The sequence below is a fragment of the Macaca thibetana genome, chromosome 1 (genome assembly GCF_024542745.1).
Source record: "Macaca thibetana thibetana isolate TM-01 chromosome 1, ASM2454274v1, whole genome shotgun sequence".
NCBI classification, from domain to species: Eukaryota; Metazoa; Chordata; class Mammalia; order Primates; family Cercopithecidae; genus Macaca; species Macaca thibetana.
In genome coordinates, this window is record NC_065578.1 from 20,582,202 (window position 1) to 20,598,124 (window position 15,923).

At 41.0% G+C, this 15,923-nt stretch overlaps 1 protein-coding gene across 5 annotated transcripts in view; it reads right to left on the reverse strand.

The window, feature by feature from the left end:
• Positions 1-15,923, reverse strand: part of USP48 (ubiquitin specific peptidase 48) — a 102,732-nt gene that overhangs the window by 9,689 nt on the left and 77,120 nt on the right. For all 5 annotated transcript variants that reach the window (XM_050790358.1, XM_050790348.1, XM_050790338.1 and 2 more), the window contains exons 20-24: positions 15,426-15,556; positions 14,696-14,802; positions 12,674-12,778; positions 6,341-6,496; positions 1,110-1,235 (exon numbers count right to left, since the gene is read on the reverse strand). In XM_050790358.1, the coding sequence (XP_050646315.1) occupies positions 1,110-1,235; positions 6,341-6,496; positions 12,674-12,778; positions 14,696-14,802; positions 15,426-15,556 (625 nt within the window). The remainder of the gene's footprint in view (positions 1-1,109; positions 1,236-6,340; positions 6,497-12,673; positions 12,779-14,695; positions 14,803-15,425; positions 15,557-15,923) is intronic.

Below are 15,923 nucleotides of genomic sequence, written 5' to 3' on the forward strand. Positions count from 1 at the left end.
TCCCTACTTTCTATATCTGCTAAATCCAAAACCAATTTCCATGCCCTGGACAGAATCCCATTAAGTTGTGTATGTGACTGTTGTGACAGAACCTTGTGTTTTTACCCTTGTTTCCTAGCTTGGCTGGCTAGTACTTTTGAACCAAAAGGAAAAGAGGAGATACTTTAATACTATGAAGTATGGTTAAGTAATTCTGCTGAACCGGAAGTTAGGGAAAAGCTTACGGAGGAGGCTGAATCTACTTTTAACTATGAAAAACTATGAAAATCTCAGCAGAGATATATTTTAAAGTATAAAATAAGTTACTATTTGCACTGGTCACAAGTCTATCTTCTACCCATCTTTTGCTTTTTTTTTTTGTGGGGGCAGCATTTCAAATTAAGTTGCAGACATCAGTATCATTAGTGTGGTTTTAAGAACAGATCCATCCAGTCCAAAAAAGGAAAAAAAAAAAAAAAAAAGCAGGGGTGGGGATTGGAGGGCATTGGGGAGGGGACATCCCAGAAACTTTGTGACCTGAGACTAGATTATTCAGCTTTCCTCTTTGGAATGACAGTCAATCCTCAAGTGTTCAGAGGGCCACAACCCAGTATCACTCCCTTCCTCCCAGTGTGAGAGGAATGAAAACTAGATCTGTATCTGGAGAAGAATGGGGGCCCTTGTGACAGAAAATCAAACGGGAAAAATGAGGCGTGAAGCTTAGCAGTTGGGCAGGTGGAATTTATACCACTGCCCTGCCCTACCAGGGAAAAGGAAAGTAATGATGTACCCTGATCCCACCAAGGCATAGAAATTGATCCAGGTGATCCAGGAAAGGCCAAGGAAAGCCTTCACTTTCACCTTCTCAGGGTACCAGCAGTTGCTGATGCTGTGGCATAACAGCACCTACTGTAACACACAAGAACAAGATATGATGATGTCCTGACCTCCTCTAAGTCTCTTGGGGCTCAGTCAGAGCTAGGCTGAGCCGCAAAAACTCACAGCATTCATTTACCACTGCCCTCTGCTAAAGACTCAATGCATCCTTTAACCACCATTTCACACAGTTTACACATAGTTATGTAACATGTAAAACCTTGAGTTCTTTAGCTAAGGAGCTGTTTACTTACCTTTAATAAAATGACAGATTCAGGAATGACGCCAAGGGTGCCTAGGGTGGCACAGTCATCACTTAAAATCTTTCCATCAATCGACAAATTCTGGTCAAAAGGAGCAACTGAAAATGCATGCATGATCTGTGCCAATATAAAAGAGACAAAGTCCGTATAATGCAAAACACTAAGACTTATACCCTATTTAAATAAATTACGTATGGATTCTTAAAAAAACAAAAAGGCTTCAGAGTACAAAACCACTGTTGCTTACAGTCAGCCTACTTGTTATACTCCTATTGAGGCTATCGTCCCTATATATCCGGGAACATCCTTAGGAGGTCTGGTAGAGTATTAGGAAACAATTACACACACAGATGCATTTGTTCCTTACCTTACCAGCTTCCCAAGGATGGAGGTGTGGGGAAATAAAACGAGTAAAAAGTGGCGCTGGGCCGATGGCTACTCTGAGGCTTGGGCAAGGTCATCACTGTCACCCCACCATTCCCAGGCCCCATATCCTTTCATCAACAAGTCAAGTCCAAATTCTTTCTTCTTTCTTTTTTTTTTTTTTTTTTTTTTTTTGGTGTGTGCTGAGACAGGGTCTCACTCTGTCACCCAGGCTGGAGTGCAGTGGCGCGATTATGGTTCACTGCAGCCTTGAACTCCCAGGCTCAAGGGATCCTCCCACCTAAGCCTTCTGAGTAGCTGAGACTACAGATGTGTGCCACCATGTCTGGCTGATTTTTAATTTTTTTTGTAGACACGAGGTCTTGCTATGTTGACCAGGCTGGTCTCGAACTCTTAGACTCAAGCAATCCTCCCATTTCAGTCTCCTGAAGTGCAGAGATTACAGGCATGAGCCACTGCACCTGGCCCACAATTCTTTCTTAAAACCATCTTTAAATTCTCTCTTTTGTTCTTATTCCTTCAGCAAATGGCTTGGGGTATATAATTCAGCCCTTGGAACTGTCACATATTCTTAGACTGAGTCTTGCCTCTAGGAAGCAAAATATGAATTTCTGAAGGGTAGGGACCATATGCCCCACCCCAGTTCTGGCCAAGTGTTAAAAATTAAATATGGTGGGGTGCAGTGGCTCACGCCTGTAATCCCAACACTTTGGGAGGCCGAGGTGGATGGGTCACCTGAGGTCAGGAGTTTGAGACCAGCCTGACCAATATGGCAACACCCCGTCTCTACTAAAAATACAAAATTAGCTGGGTGTGGTGGCACATGCCTGTAATCTCAGCTACTCGGGAGGCTGAGGTCGGAGAATTGCCTGAATCCAGGAGATGGAGGTTGTGGTGAGCCGAGATCATGCCATTGCACTCCAGCCTGCACATCAAGAGCAAAACTCCATCTCAAAAAAAAAAAAAAAGTAAATACATTCCAGATGAGTGTGGTGGCTTATGCTTGTGATCCCAGCACTTTGGGAGGCTGAGGCAGGTGGATCACCTGAGGTCAGGAGTTCGAAACCATCCTGGCCAACATGGCAAAACCCTATCTCTACTAAAAATACAAAAATTAGCTGGGAGTAGTGCCACATGCCTGTAATCCTAGCTACTCGGGAGGCTGAGGCAGAAGAATCACTTGAACCCAGGAAGCAGAGGTTGCAGTGAGCCGAGATTGCACCACTGCATTCCAGCCTGGGCGAAAGAGCAAGACACTGTCTCAAAAATACATACATACATTCCAAAATAATGGTATTCATAATATTTAGATGTTTTTACAAATTCAGAAAGGTTTTTTAAATTTTATCATTTCTGGGTCATGTTTACCTCTGGAGGGCAAGCAGAAGTTGGGCTCAGAGAGGCAAACACAGGTAACCTTCAATGACACCTTTAATTCTTAACTCGGTAGACAAGTCCAAGAATATTCACTTTAGTATGCTTTTTAACTTACCCATAAAATGTATGCTATTACATGTATCTTATATTACGCCACCATCCATGATGTCATGGGAAAACCATTCTGCCCTTTCCTGTACTCTATTCTTTGGATGTGGAAAGACAAAACGAGCCTCACAAATCAACCCTGAACTGCGTGTGTAACAGGGCCCAAGAGCTTGACAGGCCAGCGTGATGGGGACCAGAAAAGTGATTTTAATAATGGCACCAAAGACAAATAAGAACAAAGATATAACAGCACTGGCCTCCTCCCTAACTGCTGGGACAGAATCTTACCTGGATTTTTCAAAAGAACATTAGCACCCAAAAAGCAGGCAGGGAGAACTAACATTGTGGCTAGCAATGAAAAGTGCACTGGCATCATCAATGGTCTTCATGAAGCAATAAGCAGGAAGTACTGATAGGACAGTTCTACCCAAGCCAGCTCAGCATGCAAACATCAAGCAGAGGCATATCCAGCCCTACACCAGCAAATGTTCTGGAACCATGAAGATCGAGCGGAGCTACGGTGGATGTGTGCGATGCTAACTTAACATGGATAACGTCACAGCTGCTGGACTGCAGAAATGCTTGTTCATGCCCCTAAATGCTAAGTGTTTTTGTACTACCCTATGAAACTGGACAAATAGCAGATACCTCTAGACACAAGTGCCACAACGGAGGGGCTGACGTTCACACATTATATTCTGAGAATGGACAAGGACACTGAGGTGCTGTCAACAACTAATGAAGCATTTATTAAGAAGCTACCATGTGTCAAGTACTGTTCTAGGTGCTGATAATATAAAAGTGAATAATCCCGCCCTGGAGGGGTTCCCAGGAGTGACGTCAAAACAAAGTTGTGAGGATGGTAGCAGAAGGTATGTGCAGGATCTAGTGAGCACAGCGGGACAGTCAGTTCCATGAAAGGGGCCAAGACAGGTTTCACAGACGAGTCACCATGAAAGATGAACACATGCTACTAGTGAGGAGAAGATGGAACAGGCCAACCAAGGCAGGGAGGCCTACGGTAATAATCCTTAAACTCTAAGTGCTAGGAAAATGCCTGAGTATAAAGAACATGATAGAGGTCTGCTTAACGAGTAGGTGCGGTATTCCTGGTCTGTGGAGCTAACAGGAACCATGAAAACCCTGTTGCTATCAGGGAGTGGCTCTCCTCTGCTTGTGATGGTGTGTGGGGCTGAAAAAAGAAAATACAGAAGCAATCGCCTCAGCTGCCAGGCATTTCACCTCTGTGCCAAAATATTCTACTTTCTCAGGCAGGCAATACCACCCACCCACTAAAGATCTATCTTTGGGAAAATGAAATAATACAATTAAACACTGAACATCTTTTGAGAAAGGAGATGAACAAATTGTACTTCATTAACTTCATGGGATCAAAGGTGGATGAATTACTGATTAGACACAGCAAGCTTTGTAAGGTTTCAAGCAACTGTATATGGTAGATATGTCTAGAAACAAACATTTACAGATTTGCAATGGTTGTCATCCTATTAACTTAGAAATGCAGTATCCCCAGAGGAAAGGCTCCATCAATCACTAAAACACAAATTATATGCCTTAAGAAAATCACCCACCACCACCAGCTGCGGATCACGCACATGCCCACCACAAACTCTGATGCTATCCACGCTACCAGGCAAATAGGCTCATATCTAGTTGAAGCATCACAAGCTCCCACCACTATGTAGTGAGGGGAAAGACCTTTCACTGCCCTTTCTTTGACTCTGTTTGGCCCGCGGTAGTCCCTGAAGCAAGAGTGGGAGATGAGAGAGCCATTCAGGAAGAACACCTCTGAGGGCTGTGTGAACAGCTGCCATGTTCTAGCAGCTCATTCGGGCAGGTAACATGCTCTCAGACGGAAGGGTTATTTCTGCTGACTTCTGGTTTATTCTTCAAAAATTGTAGTCCATAATAAAAGCAGCATAGGCTTTAAAAAATGTCTTTATGCACAGGGGCTCTTTCTGTAATTTAAAGGTTTTGAATGTTCGAGGTTTCCCAATGACAGGCAGAAAGTCAGTGATAGAAACAAGGTTTCTTAGATGTAAAAGGTACAATAACAGAGTGAAGATATTATGCCAACACACTTATTTTCAGAGCCATGGGTTCAACCAAGGGAAATACTGTTGTCAGGACAATCTGGAACACATAACACTCTCAAAGGAAGCCTGTACTTTTGCCTCGATTACAATGATAAATATCAGCAACAAGAAAAATGTGTAACCAGTAAACTATGCCACATAAAAGTAGCAAAGGAGGAAATTTGGTCAACTTTTTGGATATCTATCAGTGACTGAAACAGATTAGAGGCCAGATTTTTTCATGGACATCTTGAATTTATCAGTTCCTTCTGCCTAGGGTTTGAGATTTACCACTGGAATGCTTATTTATGGTATGTCAGTATTGATACCAAGAAATAACAGTATCATGAAACCATTTCATAATGCCTGCACTATAGCAGTGGAACTGATTTGTAAAGCAATGCATGCTTTGGTGGGGGAATGGAGAGGGCATATCTAAAATAAATCTATATAACAATTTGGAGAACATCACTGCATAAAGAAAGGTAAAGATAATTTTGAAACTCTATCAAGGCCGGGCGTGGTGGCTCATGCCTGTAATCCCAGCAGTTTGGGAGGCCGAGGCGGGTAGATAGCGAGGTAAGGAGTTCAAGACCAGTCTGGCCAAGATGGTGAAACCCTGCCTCTACTAAAAATACAAAAATTAGCCAGGTGTGGTGGCATGTACCTGTAATGCCAGCTACTCGGGAGGCTGAGGCAGAGAACTGCTTGAACCCGGGAGGTGGAGGTTGCAGTGAGCCGAGATGGCACCACTGCACTCCAACCTGGCTGACAGAGTGAGGCTCTGTCACACACACACAAAACAACTCTATCAAATAGATTTATCTGCCACCAAAAATACTGTGACAGCCTAGTGAATAAGCAATCACTAATCGCTAATAATAAGCTGCCTTTTATCTCCCATTAAATTTCACAGCAGTTCCTGGTAACAGGCTCCAATACCTATTAAGTGGTCAAAGAAAAGCACAGAGCACAATAAAGTGAGAGAACAGTTATCCCGGCACAACCTCGACATGTGACAAATTAAGTGGTTCCCAATGTTTCTCATTATTAGAAAGCTATTGCAGAACCAGCCCAAGTTTCCAGAACCCAAAATTCACTTTCATCTTCACAAAAAGATTTTTGGCTATTTTGAAAACTTTTAAGTCTTTTGGAAAAAAACACAGATACATACATATATGTAAATACAGGTGGAAAGCAGGAATTCATGAAGGCCCTCTTAAGTCCAGAGCAAACCTGAACAAACATCTTCCTCACCTGAATTTTCAATTCTTTTAACGTCTGATTAGCAGAAACGAGAAGTGCTTTCTCACCACGAACTTTTCTATGTCGCATACTTCGGCGAATAACTTGCTTTTGATAGGCTATATAATTTTGATGGGATATCTTTTGCCGCTTTGTTCCACCATTGCTCTATAATGAAGATTGGAAATGAAGAAAGCACTGAAATTAACCACAATGTGACCCTTGCTCATGAAGTTTTCAGGCAAACAAAAGCTGTTTCCTTATTGGTCCCTTAACCATTTGAAATTCAATGTAAACAATGAGTAGTGACTAACGAGACTTTCTTAGCAAGCTCACATATAATTGATAGAAGAAAAGAATGAGTAATACACACCTCTAACTGCATGTAAGCAGTTCAAATGTTTGTTACAAGAGAAATTTAAAGTTTGGTGAGGGGGCTCACACCTATAATCCCAGGAGTTCAAGACCAGCCTAGGCAACATATTAAGACCCATCTCCACCAAAAATTAGCCAGGCATGGTGGCATGAGCCTGTAGTCCCAGCTACTTGGAGGGTAAGGCAGGAGGATCATCTGAGCCCAGTAGTTCCAGGCTGCAGTGAGCTACAATTGCACCACTGTACTCCAGTCTGGTGACAGAGATTCCATCTCTTTTATGAAAAAGAAAAAAGAGAAAGATGACATTTAAAATCAAAATGATTAAGTCTGACCTTACATCAGAAAAACATAACAAATTGAAAAACTTCAATGAACAACCTGAATTTAAAACATTTTCTTCTCTTCTTGAGAATGACATAGAAACTAAGTATAAACTGCCGTGAATTTAAAAATAAAATATAGAACCTTAATTTAAAAAAAAAACAATTTGACTAAAAATAAGACTGTACCACTTTTTCTAATGGCAAAATATACAGCCTCACTCATAAAATATTCTTGCAAAAATGTTATACCAGAATGTAATCAAACATTTACGCCCACCTTTCAATTTATAGAAATTGGAATATAGGGGATATATAAATAAAATAAGTAACATAAGGAAACAATCAGCCAAATACAGAACATGGAACAATCTAAAAGAAATCAAACTGGTCCAAGCTCAACGTCAAGAAGGGAAAGAGCCAGGCATGGTGGCTCATGCCTATAATCCCAACACTCTGGGAGGCTGAGGCGGGCGGATCAACCTGAGGTCGGGAGTTCGAGACCAGCCTAACATGGAGAAACCCCATCCCTACTAAAAATGTAACATTAGCCGGGTGTGGTGGCTCATGCCTGTAATCCCAGCTACTAGGGAGGCTAAGGCAGGAGAATTGCTTGAACCCGGGAGGCGGAGGTTGCGGTGAGCTGAGATTGCGCCACTGCACTCCAGCCTGGGCAACAAGAGCAAAACTCCGTCTCAAAAAAAGAAGGGAGAGAAAGGGGGTCCGGAGGCAGAGTAACTGTTCCAAATTCTAAGTCTAAAGTGATACAAACAACACATATCCTGATTACATACTGGTTTGAGAGGAAAAAACTGTTCAAGACATATCTGAGTATGGGTATTAGAGGACATTAGGGAGTTTTCGTTAGTTTTCTTATTTATAAGCACATTATTAGTATTATGTAGACACTGTCTTTATTTTTAGAGGGGAAATGTCATCATGGCCATGACTACCTAAAGGTGCTATAAAAAGGATGCCCATGGGTATGCATGATATATACGGTACTAGTCAAGAAAAAAATAATAGATGAGGACCAAATGTCCTCTAAAGTACTCCTATAAATCCCTCATCAAGAGGTTAACGATCAAGATTCTTCTGCTTTTTGTACCAAAGGTGGTGGTGGTGGTGGCCGGTGAGGGGGTGGGTGAGAAGCACACGGGAGATTCTTCTGCCAACCAGGCCAGGGAATAAAAGCAGCAGGATTTTTAAGAAAATCTTTTCCTCTGGTTTAATTAAATCTGGATGAGGTAACCTCAAGGCCCTGGCTCTGGTTTCCACAGTTGTCAATGAGCGTCAGCTGTGCATAAGCAGAGCGGTTTAGTGGTCATTATGGACACAGATGCCACGTATTCATTACTCACGAGCTCCACAGTTTGCAAAGCAGAAGGTGATCAAGACCCGAACACAGAAGAGCATTTGTTCAGGGTGCCTACCACTGGCTAGACACGCCTGAGGCTAGTTCAGCTCTAGCCCTGAATCTACATAGGCAATTGGGTGATTCTAAGATTCACGAGAAAAAGTTAAATGCACATATGGGTTAAAAAAAAAATACAATGAAAGCTGATGAAACATTTTTCTCAATCTCAACTGTTGAAAGTAAAGATCAAATTGAACCCAAATTCTACAATCAGGAATATAAAGAAAAATAACTACATTAACATATAATTTTATTTTAGAAGTACAAAACAACCAAAAAACAAAACTCTGAGCATCAAGCAAGACAGATTTTTTTAATAACTCTGATTTTAAATGGGTCTAAAGGCTTTTCCTGGAATTATTTCTTTCTTAATCTGGAGAATTTAAATCCAACTTAACTGACAAAAAAACCAGCCCACTGGTTTTAGAAGGTTTTCAATTACCTAAGTGATACCCAATACCGAGTATTAACCTAAATTTAGATGAACCTAAATTTTTAGATGAAGTCAAAGGAGTTAGGTTTATCTAGCTTAGAGAAAAGAGGAAAGGGGATTTGTTTATCTCCACTAAGGACAAGCAGAAACACATCATTTTTTATTTCAGGGATTTAAAGCAGCAATTACAGAAGCTATCTATGTACTGAGATATGTGATGAAGAGGGTGACATTTTGAAAATGCTGAACATTTTTCAGGGACTATCTATTCTTTTCCAAAGAGGAAGGTTACACTTGAGATTTTTTGTGAGCCAAAAATTTTCTGTGAGAAAGCAAAATGTAAAATATTCTAGAGTATTACAACATCCAAACAAGGAAAAGGAAGACAGAAGAAAATTATGAAGTATAAAAAATAATTATAGTATAAAAAGCAATGTTCCCCAACATTCTCTATCATATTTATAAACGTGAAATCTGTTGTCGTCCACAACTAAGTAGAGTGATTCCACATCCACTTTGAAAAATTGCTGTGGTCATGACCACAATGAATAAAACTAGATAATCAAAAAAAGTTAGCTTTCTAAAATCTAAACCACTTGAAAATGTAGATGGTTTTTCTAAACAACTCTTAGGGTGAAAAGCAAAGCTTAAAATAACAGAAACTAAAGACAGTAAGAACATCATGTCAAGTTTAACAAACTAATTTACAAAGTTAACCAGAGAACAGAGAATTAGTGACAACAGGCAATAAAAGATTTGATTCCCCCATCCTGGCTAACACAGTGAAACCCCGTCTCTACTTTAAAAAAAAAAAAAAAAAAAATTAGCTGGGCATGGTGGCGGGTGTCTGTAGTCCCAGTTACTGGGGAGGCTGAGGCAGAAGAATGGCATGAACCTGGGAGGTGGAGCTTGTAGTGAGCCAAGATCACACCACTGTACTCCGGCCTGGACAACAGAGTGAGACTCAGTCTCAAAAAAAAAAAAAAAAAGGTTCCCAACTGATGATTAAACCATAATACCAAGTGATAATAACTAAAACATACAGTACTGCCAGACAAAAGAGAATGCAGTCCTGAATCGAGATGGATATGTACATACATACACATTTTTTTTTAAGGCAGAGTCTTGCTCTGTCGCCCAAGCTGGAGTGCAGTGACGTGATCTTGGCTCACTGTAACCTCCACAATTCTCCTGCCCTGCCTCAGCCTCCTCAGTACCTGGGATAACAGGCCCATGCCACCACACCAAATTTTTGTAATTTTTGTAGAGATGGGGTTTCACTATGTTGGCCAGGCTGGTGTCAAACTCTTGACCTCAAGTGATCCACCCGCCTCAGCCTCCCAAAGTGCTGGAATTACAGGCGAGAGCCACTGCGCCCGGCCATACACACACACTTTTAATATATCAACTAAAAAGCACACAATCGAGTTTGTACAAAATGTGGCTTGAAAGATGGCTTGTATAGACCACAGAGATGTCCCCACCACAGAGACGGGGACATGAAAACAGAGCTGACAACAGGGTAACGGGCAGCAAAGTCATGTCTGCAAACGCTTGTGGAGACATATTAGTACCGAGTCAACTAATACGTCTCAACAAGCATTTGCAGACATGACTTTGCTGCCCTTCTTTACCTTGTTTCTTATACCAAGGAACACAAGATGTATATATGCACACAGAGTTTAATAAGGGCATCACTTACTATAGAAAAATATCCCCTTTAAACTGAAAACCTGCATTCTCATCAAGTGTACAGATTTGGTTAGCACTGAAGCAAAGGGCCCTCCAGTGTTGACTGACTGAAATACAGATTAGGAAGGACAACTTAAAGAGTGGCTGATCACTGTCACAAACTGCATGATTTTGCTTCTTCACAGGTGTTTTGAGGTTATTTTATGAGCTCCAATAAGCCATGGAAAACAAATGGTGACATCCCTTTATACCAGTTTGGAAACCACAAGTAACATTTATTTTGGGCACACCAAGATTCAAATAAAGAGGGCTTTTCAGACTCTCTCAATCAATGTTAAAAATGAAGTAACAGTATCAACGTGCAGACAGGACAACAAGCCCAGATACCTCTGCTCTGTCACAGATACCGCAGATGGCTATTTTAACACTTTCATTCTTTCAGGGAGAACGCTAACTATAATTTCACTACACTATTTTAGCAGTAAAGAAAGAAAACAAACATCTCATCTGTTAAAAATAAAACTCTAAGTAGAGTAGAATATCCGTGAGTTTAAAGTACAAAATATCCTCCAATGTGGGGGTCTGACTTTTTGAGAAGCTGAAACTTATCTCCACCAACATCAACCATAGTCCCACCATCTCCTATTCTCAAAAGACAATTTACGGGCCAGGTGTGGTGGCTCACGCCTGTAATCCCAGCACTTTGGAAGGCCAAGGCAGGAGGATCATGAGGTCAGGAGTTCGAGACCAGCCTGGTTGAAACGCCGTCTCTATTAAAGATACAAAAAATTGGCCAGGCGTGGTAGCGCATGCCTGTAATCGCAGCTACTCGGAGGCTGAGGCAGGAGAATCACTTGAACCTGGGAGGCAGGGGTTGCAGTGAGCTGAGATCACACCACTGCACTCCAGCTGGGCAATAAGAGCAAAACTCTGTCTCAAAAAAAAAAAAAAAAAAGGAAGAAAGTCCTAACAAAACAGTCCAGAAAACTTATTTAAATTTATTTTTCTGAGACAGGGTCTCTCATTCTGTTGCCCAGGCTGGAGTACAGTGGCACAATCATAGCTCGCTGCAGCCTGGAACTCCTAGGCCCAAGCAATCCTCTCACCTCAGCCTCCTGAGTAGCTGGGACTGCACACATGTGCCACCATGCCCAGCTAATTTTTTATTTCTTGTAGAGATGGGATCTTGCTCTATTGCCCAGACTGGCCTCAAACTCCTGGTCTCAAGTGATCCTCCTGCCTCAGCCTCCTGAAGGGCTGCAATCACAGGTGCGAGACACTGCATCCAGCCCAGAAAACAGTCCATCTTAACGCAAGAATTTAAAGTGTGCTACAATGAAAAATGAAAGACTAACACATCAGCTGATCTGATCGCTTGATTAACATCTTAATTAGAGACTTCATATACTCCATTATTAAGGTTATTGTTTGTAATGAGAAAATCAGAGTTAAATAATTTTTTCATAAAGATTCTGATTGAGCCGGAAACCAAGATATGTGTCGTTTTAGTCTTCTTTCTCAGCTAAAAATTTAATCATCACATTACATTTTAGCCTTTCTTACTTAATAGCAAGAAATATATTCATTCTGGAATCATGTGGTTCATGGCTTTTCATGAGAAATCAGGACGGCTGTAGCATGCCACCAAAACTAAGGAAAGACAAGGATGGGAGCTAAGAACCAATATCCTGGCCGGGTGCAGTGGCTCATGCCTGTAATCTCAGCACTTTGGGAGGCTGAGGTGGGCGGATCACGAGGTTAGGAGTTTGAGACCAGGCTGACCAACACAGTGAAACCCTGTCTCTACTAAAAACACAAAAAATTAGCCCTGTGTGGTGATGGGCGCCTATAATCCCAGCTACTCAGGAGGCTGGGGCAGGAGAATCATTTAAACCTGCGAGGCGGAGGTTGCGGTGAGCTGAGATCCGTGCCATTGCACTCCAGCACAGGCAACAGTGTGAGACTCTGTATCAAAAAAAAAAAAAAAGGAAAGAAAAGAACCAATAGCCCATATAGGGTACAGAGAGATGGCCAGGGGCTTCGAGTGGCTGCTCTCGAAGAGAGAAGAGCAGAAAGTATAACAATGAAAAGCAGCTTCAACACGTACTTGATTAAAATCTGGATCTTTTTCTCCATCTGGTTTAGCTTCTTCCTTGTCCTCCTCTGTTTCAGAACTACTCACATTCAGCTCTGGAGCTGAATCCTTCATCACCTGAATGTGCCAGGACAACAAAGAGAAGTAGGTCAGACCCTAGGAAGGCAGGCTATGGAAGATGTAGGGGCTGGGACCGGCAACCTTTATCAAGAGGAGGAACACCTTTATCATGGTGGGATTATAGACTGGAAAGTGGATCAAGAATCAAGCCTTCTCGGTTTTCTATGCTCTTTTAACATGTTGGTTTTTTGCCCTATGACTTATTCTTGTAGTATTTAATGTGCTCACCATACATTTAAGAGGTCTCTGCAGAGCAGTTATTACTATCAGTCTTGTACAATGATGTTATTTTGCAGAAGTTCGAAGGTGCTTGACACCTTCCCCAGCACACTGATTGTTCAAGCCTTTTCAAGTTCTCAAACTATTCAAGCGGCAGGAGTCACATGCTCTTTAAGAATTGAGAAAATGAAAGATGGAAGAAGCGTTCTCTTGCAGAACACTATGAAATGCTCGTATTAAACTGAACAATGAAACTACAGCTAAATTGGATAGTATTTTATACTAGAGAACTAGAGATTTAAGAAAATTCTACAGGGAGAACAGAGACATTTATACTCATTAACTTCATTTTCTCGGCAACTTAGGAAATGAAGGCCTTAGTTTATTTAACTTGTAAAGCAGAACCCTTGGCCTCCAGAGCATAATTTGTAAGTTACCCTTCTAAAAAATGTGTTTGGAAACGAGCATCAAATAAAACGTATTCCATTTTGTCTTTAATCCTAGAAACCGTGGAATTAAATAAATAAGATATCTAGAGATCTGGGTCAGGATCTACCCAAGAGCCATCCCTAATATAATAAAAATGCTTGGAAATCCAATCCAAGCAAGTATTAACACCTCCACTTCCCAAATATATCCAATCGATTTCACCTGTCCTTGCAGGTCAATGCAAAAGGCTCTAACTGGCCTCTCTTATTCCTGTTACGCCCTCACAGCAATTCCAAACACTATAGCCAGGGTGATTTTTTTTTAAACTATAAATCAGATCATATCATGGCCTTGCTTGAAACTCTGCAGGGGCTTATAGCTACACTGGGAAAAAACCCAATAAACCCGGTCTTGATAAAGGTATGATGTATAAAACCTGATAGTCTATGGTCGCTCATTCCGTATCATGATCCCTTCTTGGAATACATTTCATTCTAGATCAGCAATAGCCACTAGGGTAGCCATTAGCCACATGCAGCTATTTAATTTTAAATCAACTACTAAATTCCTCAGTCACACTAGCCACGTCGAATGCTCCACAGCCACACGTGGCCAGTGACTACTGAAGTGCGCCGTACAGATACAGAACCTAGAACCTGTCCATCACCACAGAAAGCTCTACTGGACAGCGCTGTTCTAGGTGCAATGGTTTTCACTCTGTTGCATAAGCACATCAGGCTTATCCTTTTGACCTTTGTTTCCTTTGCCTGGAAAACACTTCCCAGGCTGCATCCCTGACAGTGAGGGTTTGGGTACAAACAACTTCTCCAAGATGCCTCTCCTGTTACTCCCTGTCTCACGCTAACCTCCACTTTACCCTGCTAAATTTCCTTCAAAACAGTCATTTCTGTGTGAAGTCATATGAATTTATAGTTTATTCCTGATCTTTCTCACTAGGTCCCTATAATTTTGAAAGCAGGTATTATACCTGCCTTCTTTATCACTGTATCCTCAGCACCGGGACCATTCCTGGAACACAGCTGACATTCAATAAATATCTATGTATCAATTAATAACAAACTAAATTCTCATACAATCACATAACTGTTCATTTTCAATTACTGTCCAATTTCAATTCTGATGCCAAACAGCTCTGAAGGAACAAAAATGCAGTCCTAGGCAGACCCTCAGTGCAAATACAACAGCAAATCAAGTCAAAGAGCACGCTTGATCATTACTAGTCATCACCACAAGAGGGACCAGTACCTTTTTATTATCCACAACTTTATGGACATAGATGGTGGCTTGAGTGTATTCACGCAGGTCCCTCTGCTGCTGACACAATAAGCCTTCTCTGCATTCTGGACAGAGTTCTTTGGAAAAAAAAAAAAAAAAAGGGGAAAACAGAAGTGGCTGAGGAATCATTGTTAAAGAATCAAAGATCTAAAAACATATATCAAAGTTACTAGTGAATATTCATTAAACTCTTAGTAACATTTTCTTGTTTTGAGACAAGGTTTTGCTGTGTCACCCAGGCTGGGGTACAGTGGTATGAACATAGCTCACTGTAGCCTCAAACTTCTGGGCTCAAGCCATGCTCCTGACTCAGACTCTCAGCAAGTAGCTCAGACTACAGACATGTGCTACATTTTTATTATTTTGTAGAGAGAAGGTCTTGCTATGTTGCTCAGGCTGATCTGAAACTCCTGGCCTTAAGCAATCCTTCCATCTTAGTCTCTCAAAGTATTAGGATTATAGGTGTGAGCTAGTGTCCTGGCCCAAACTCTTAATAATATTTTCTATTACATGCAAATGATAAGGAAATCCATTTACTGTCCATAAAGAAACGTACAAATAATGAGATGATTATAATGAGAGTTTCCACCTAGGGAGTTGGGACCGCCACACGATCTTTAAGCAGACAACACTGACACACCCATTCTTTTTAAAATGTCAGCTCTTAACTACAGAAACCAAAAGCAATATGAAAACTTACTAGGCTCAGAAATATACTGTGTTTCTGAAGGGTTTACATCTCCCACTTCAATTCTCATGATTTTAATTACATGATCCACAACAAAGAGCTTTTGTATCATTTGCCACTCACTGGGCCATATGAGAGCTATACTGTGCAAAAAAAAACACAACATGCCTTAAGACACATGGAAATTAAGAGAATTAACATAATCCATTAGTCTGCTAAACCAAAACCATCAACACTAACATTTAATCCAAAGGAATTAGAGGGAAAAGATACATATCATCAACAAAGAATAGTTTTTTATACAAAGGAATGTTACCACAGCAGCGAAACTAAATGGACTGAAATTACATGAATCAACATGGTTAGATCTCAAAAACATAATTGAGTAAAATAAGTTAGTTGCAGAAGTATAAATACAGTATGATGCCATTTATATAAAAAGTTTTAAATATGCAAGACATTATGTGCATGTATTTTTTTTTTTAACAGAATACTTTCTGAGACAGATAA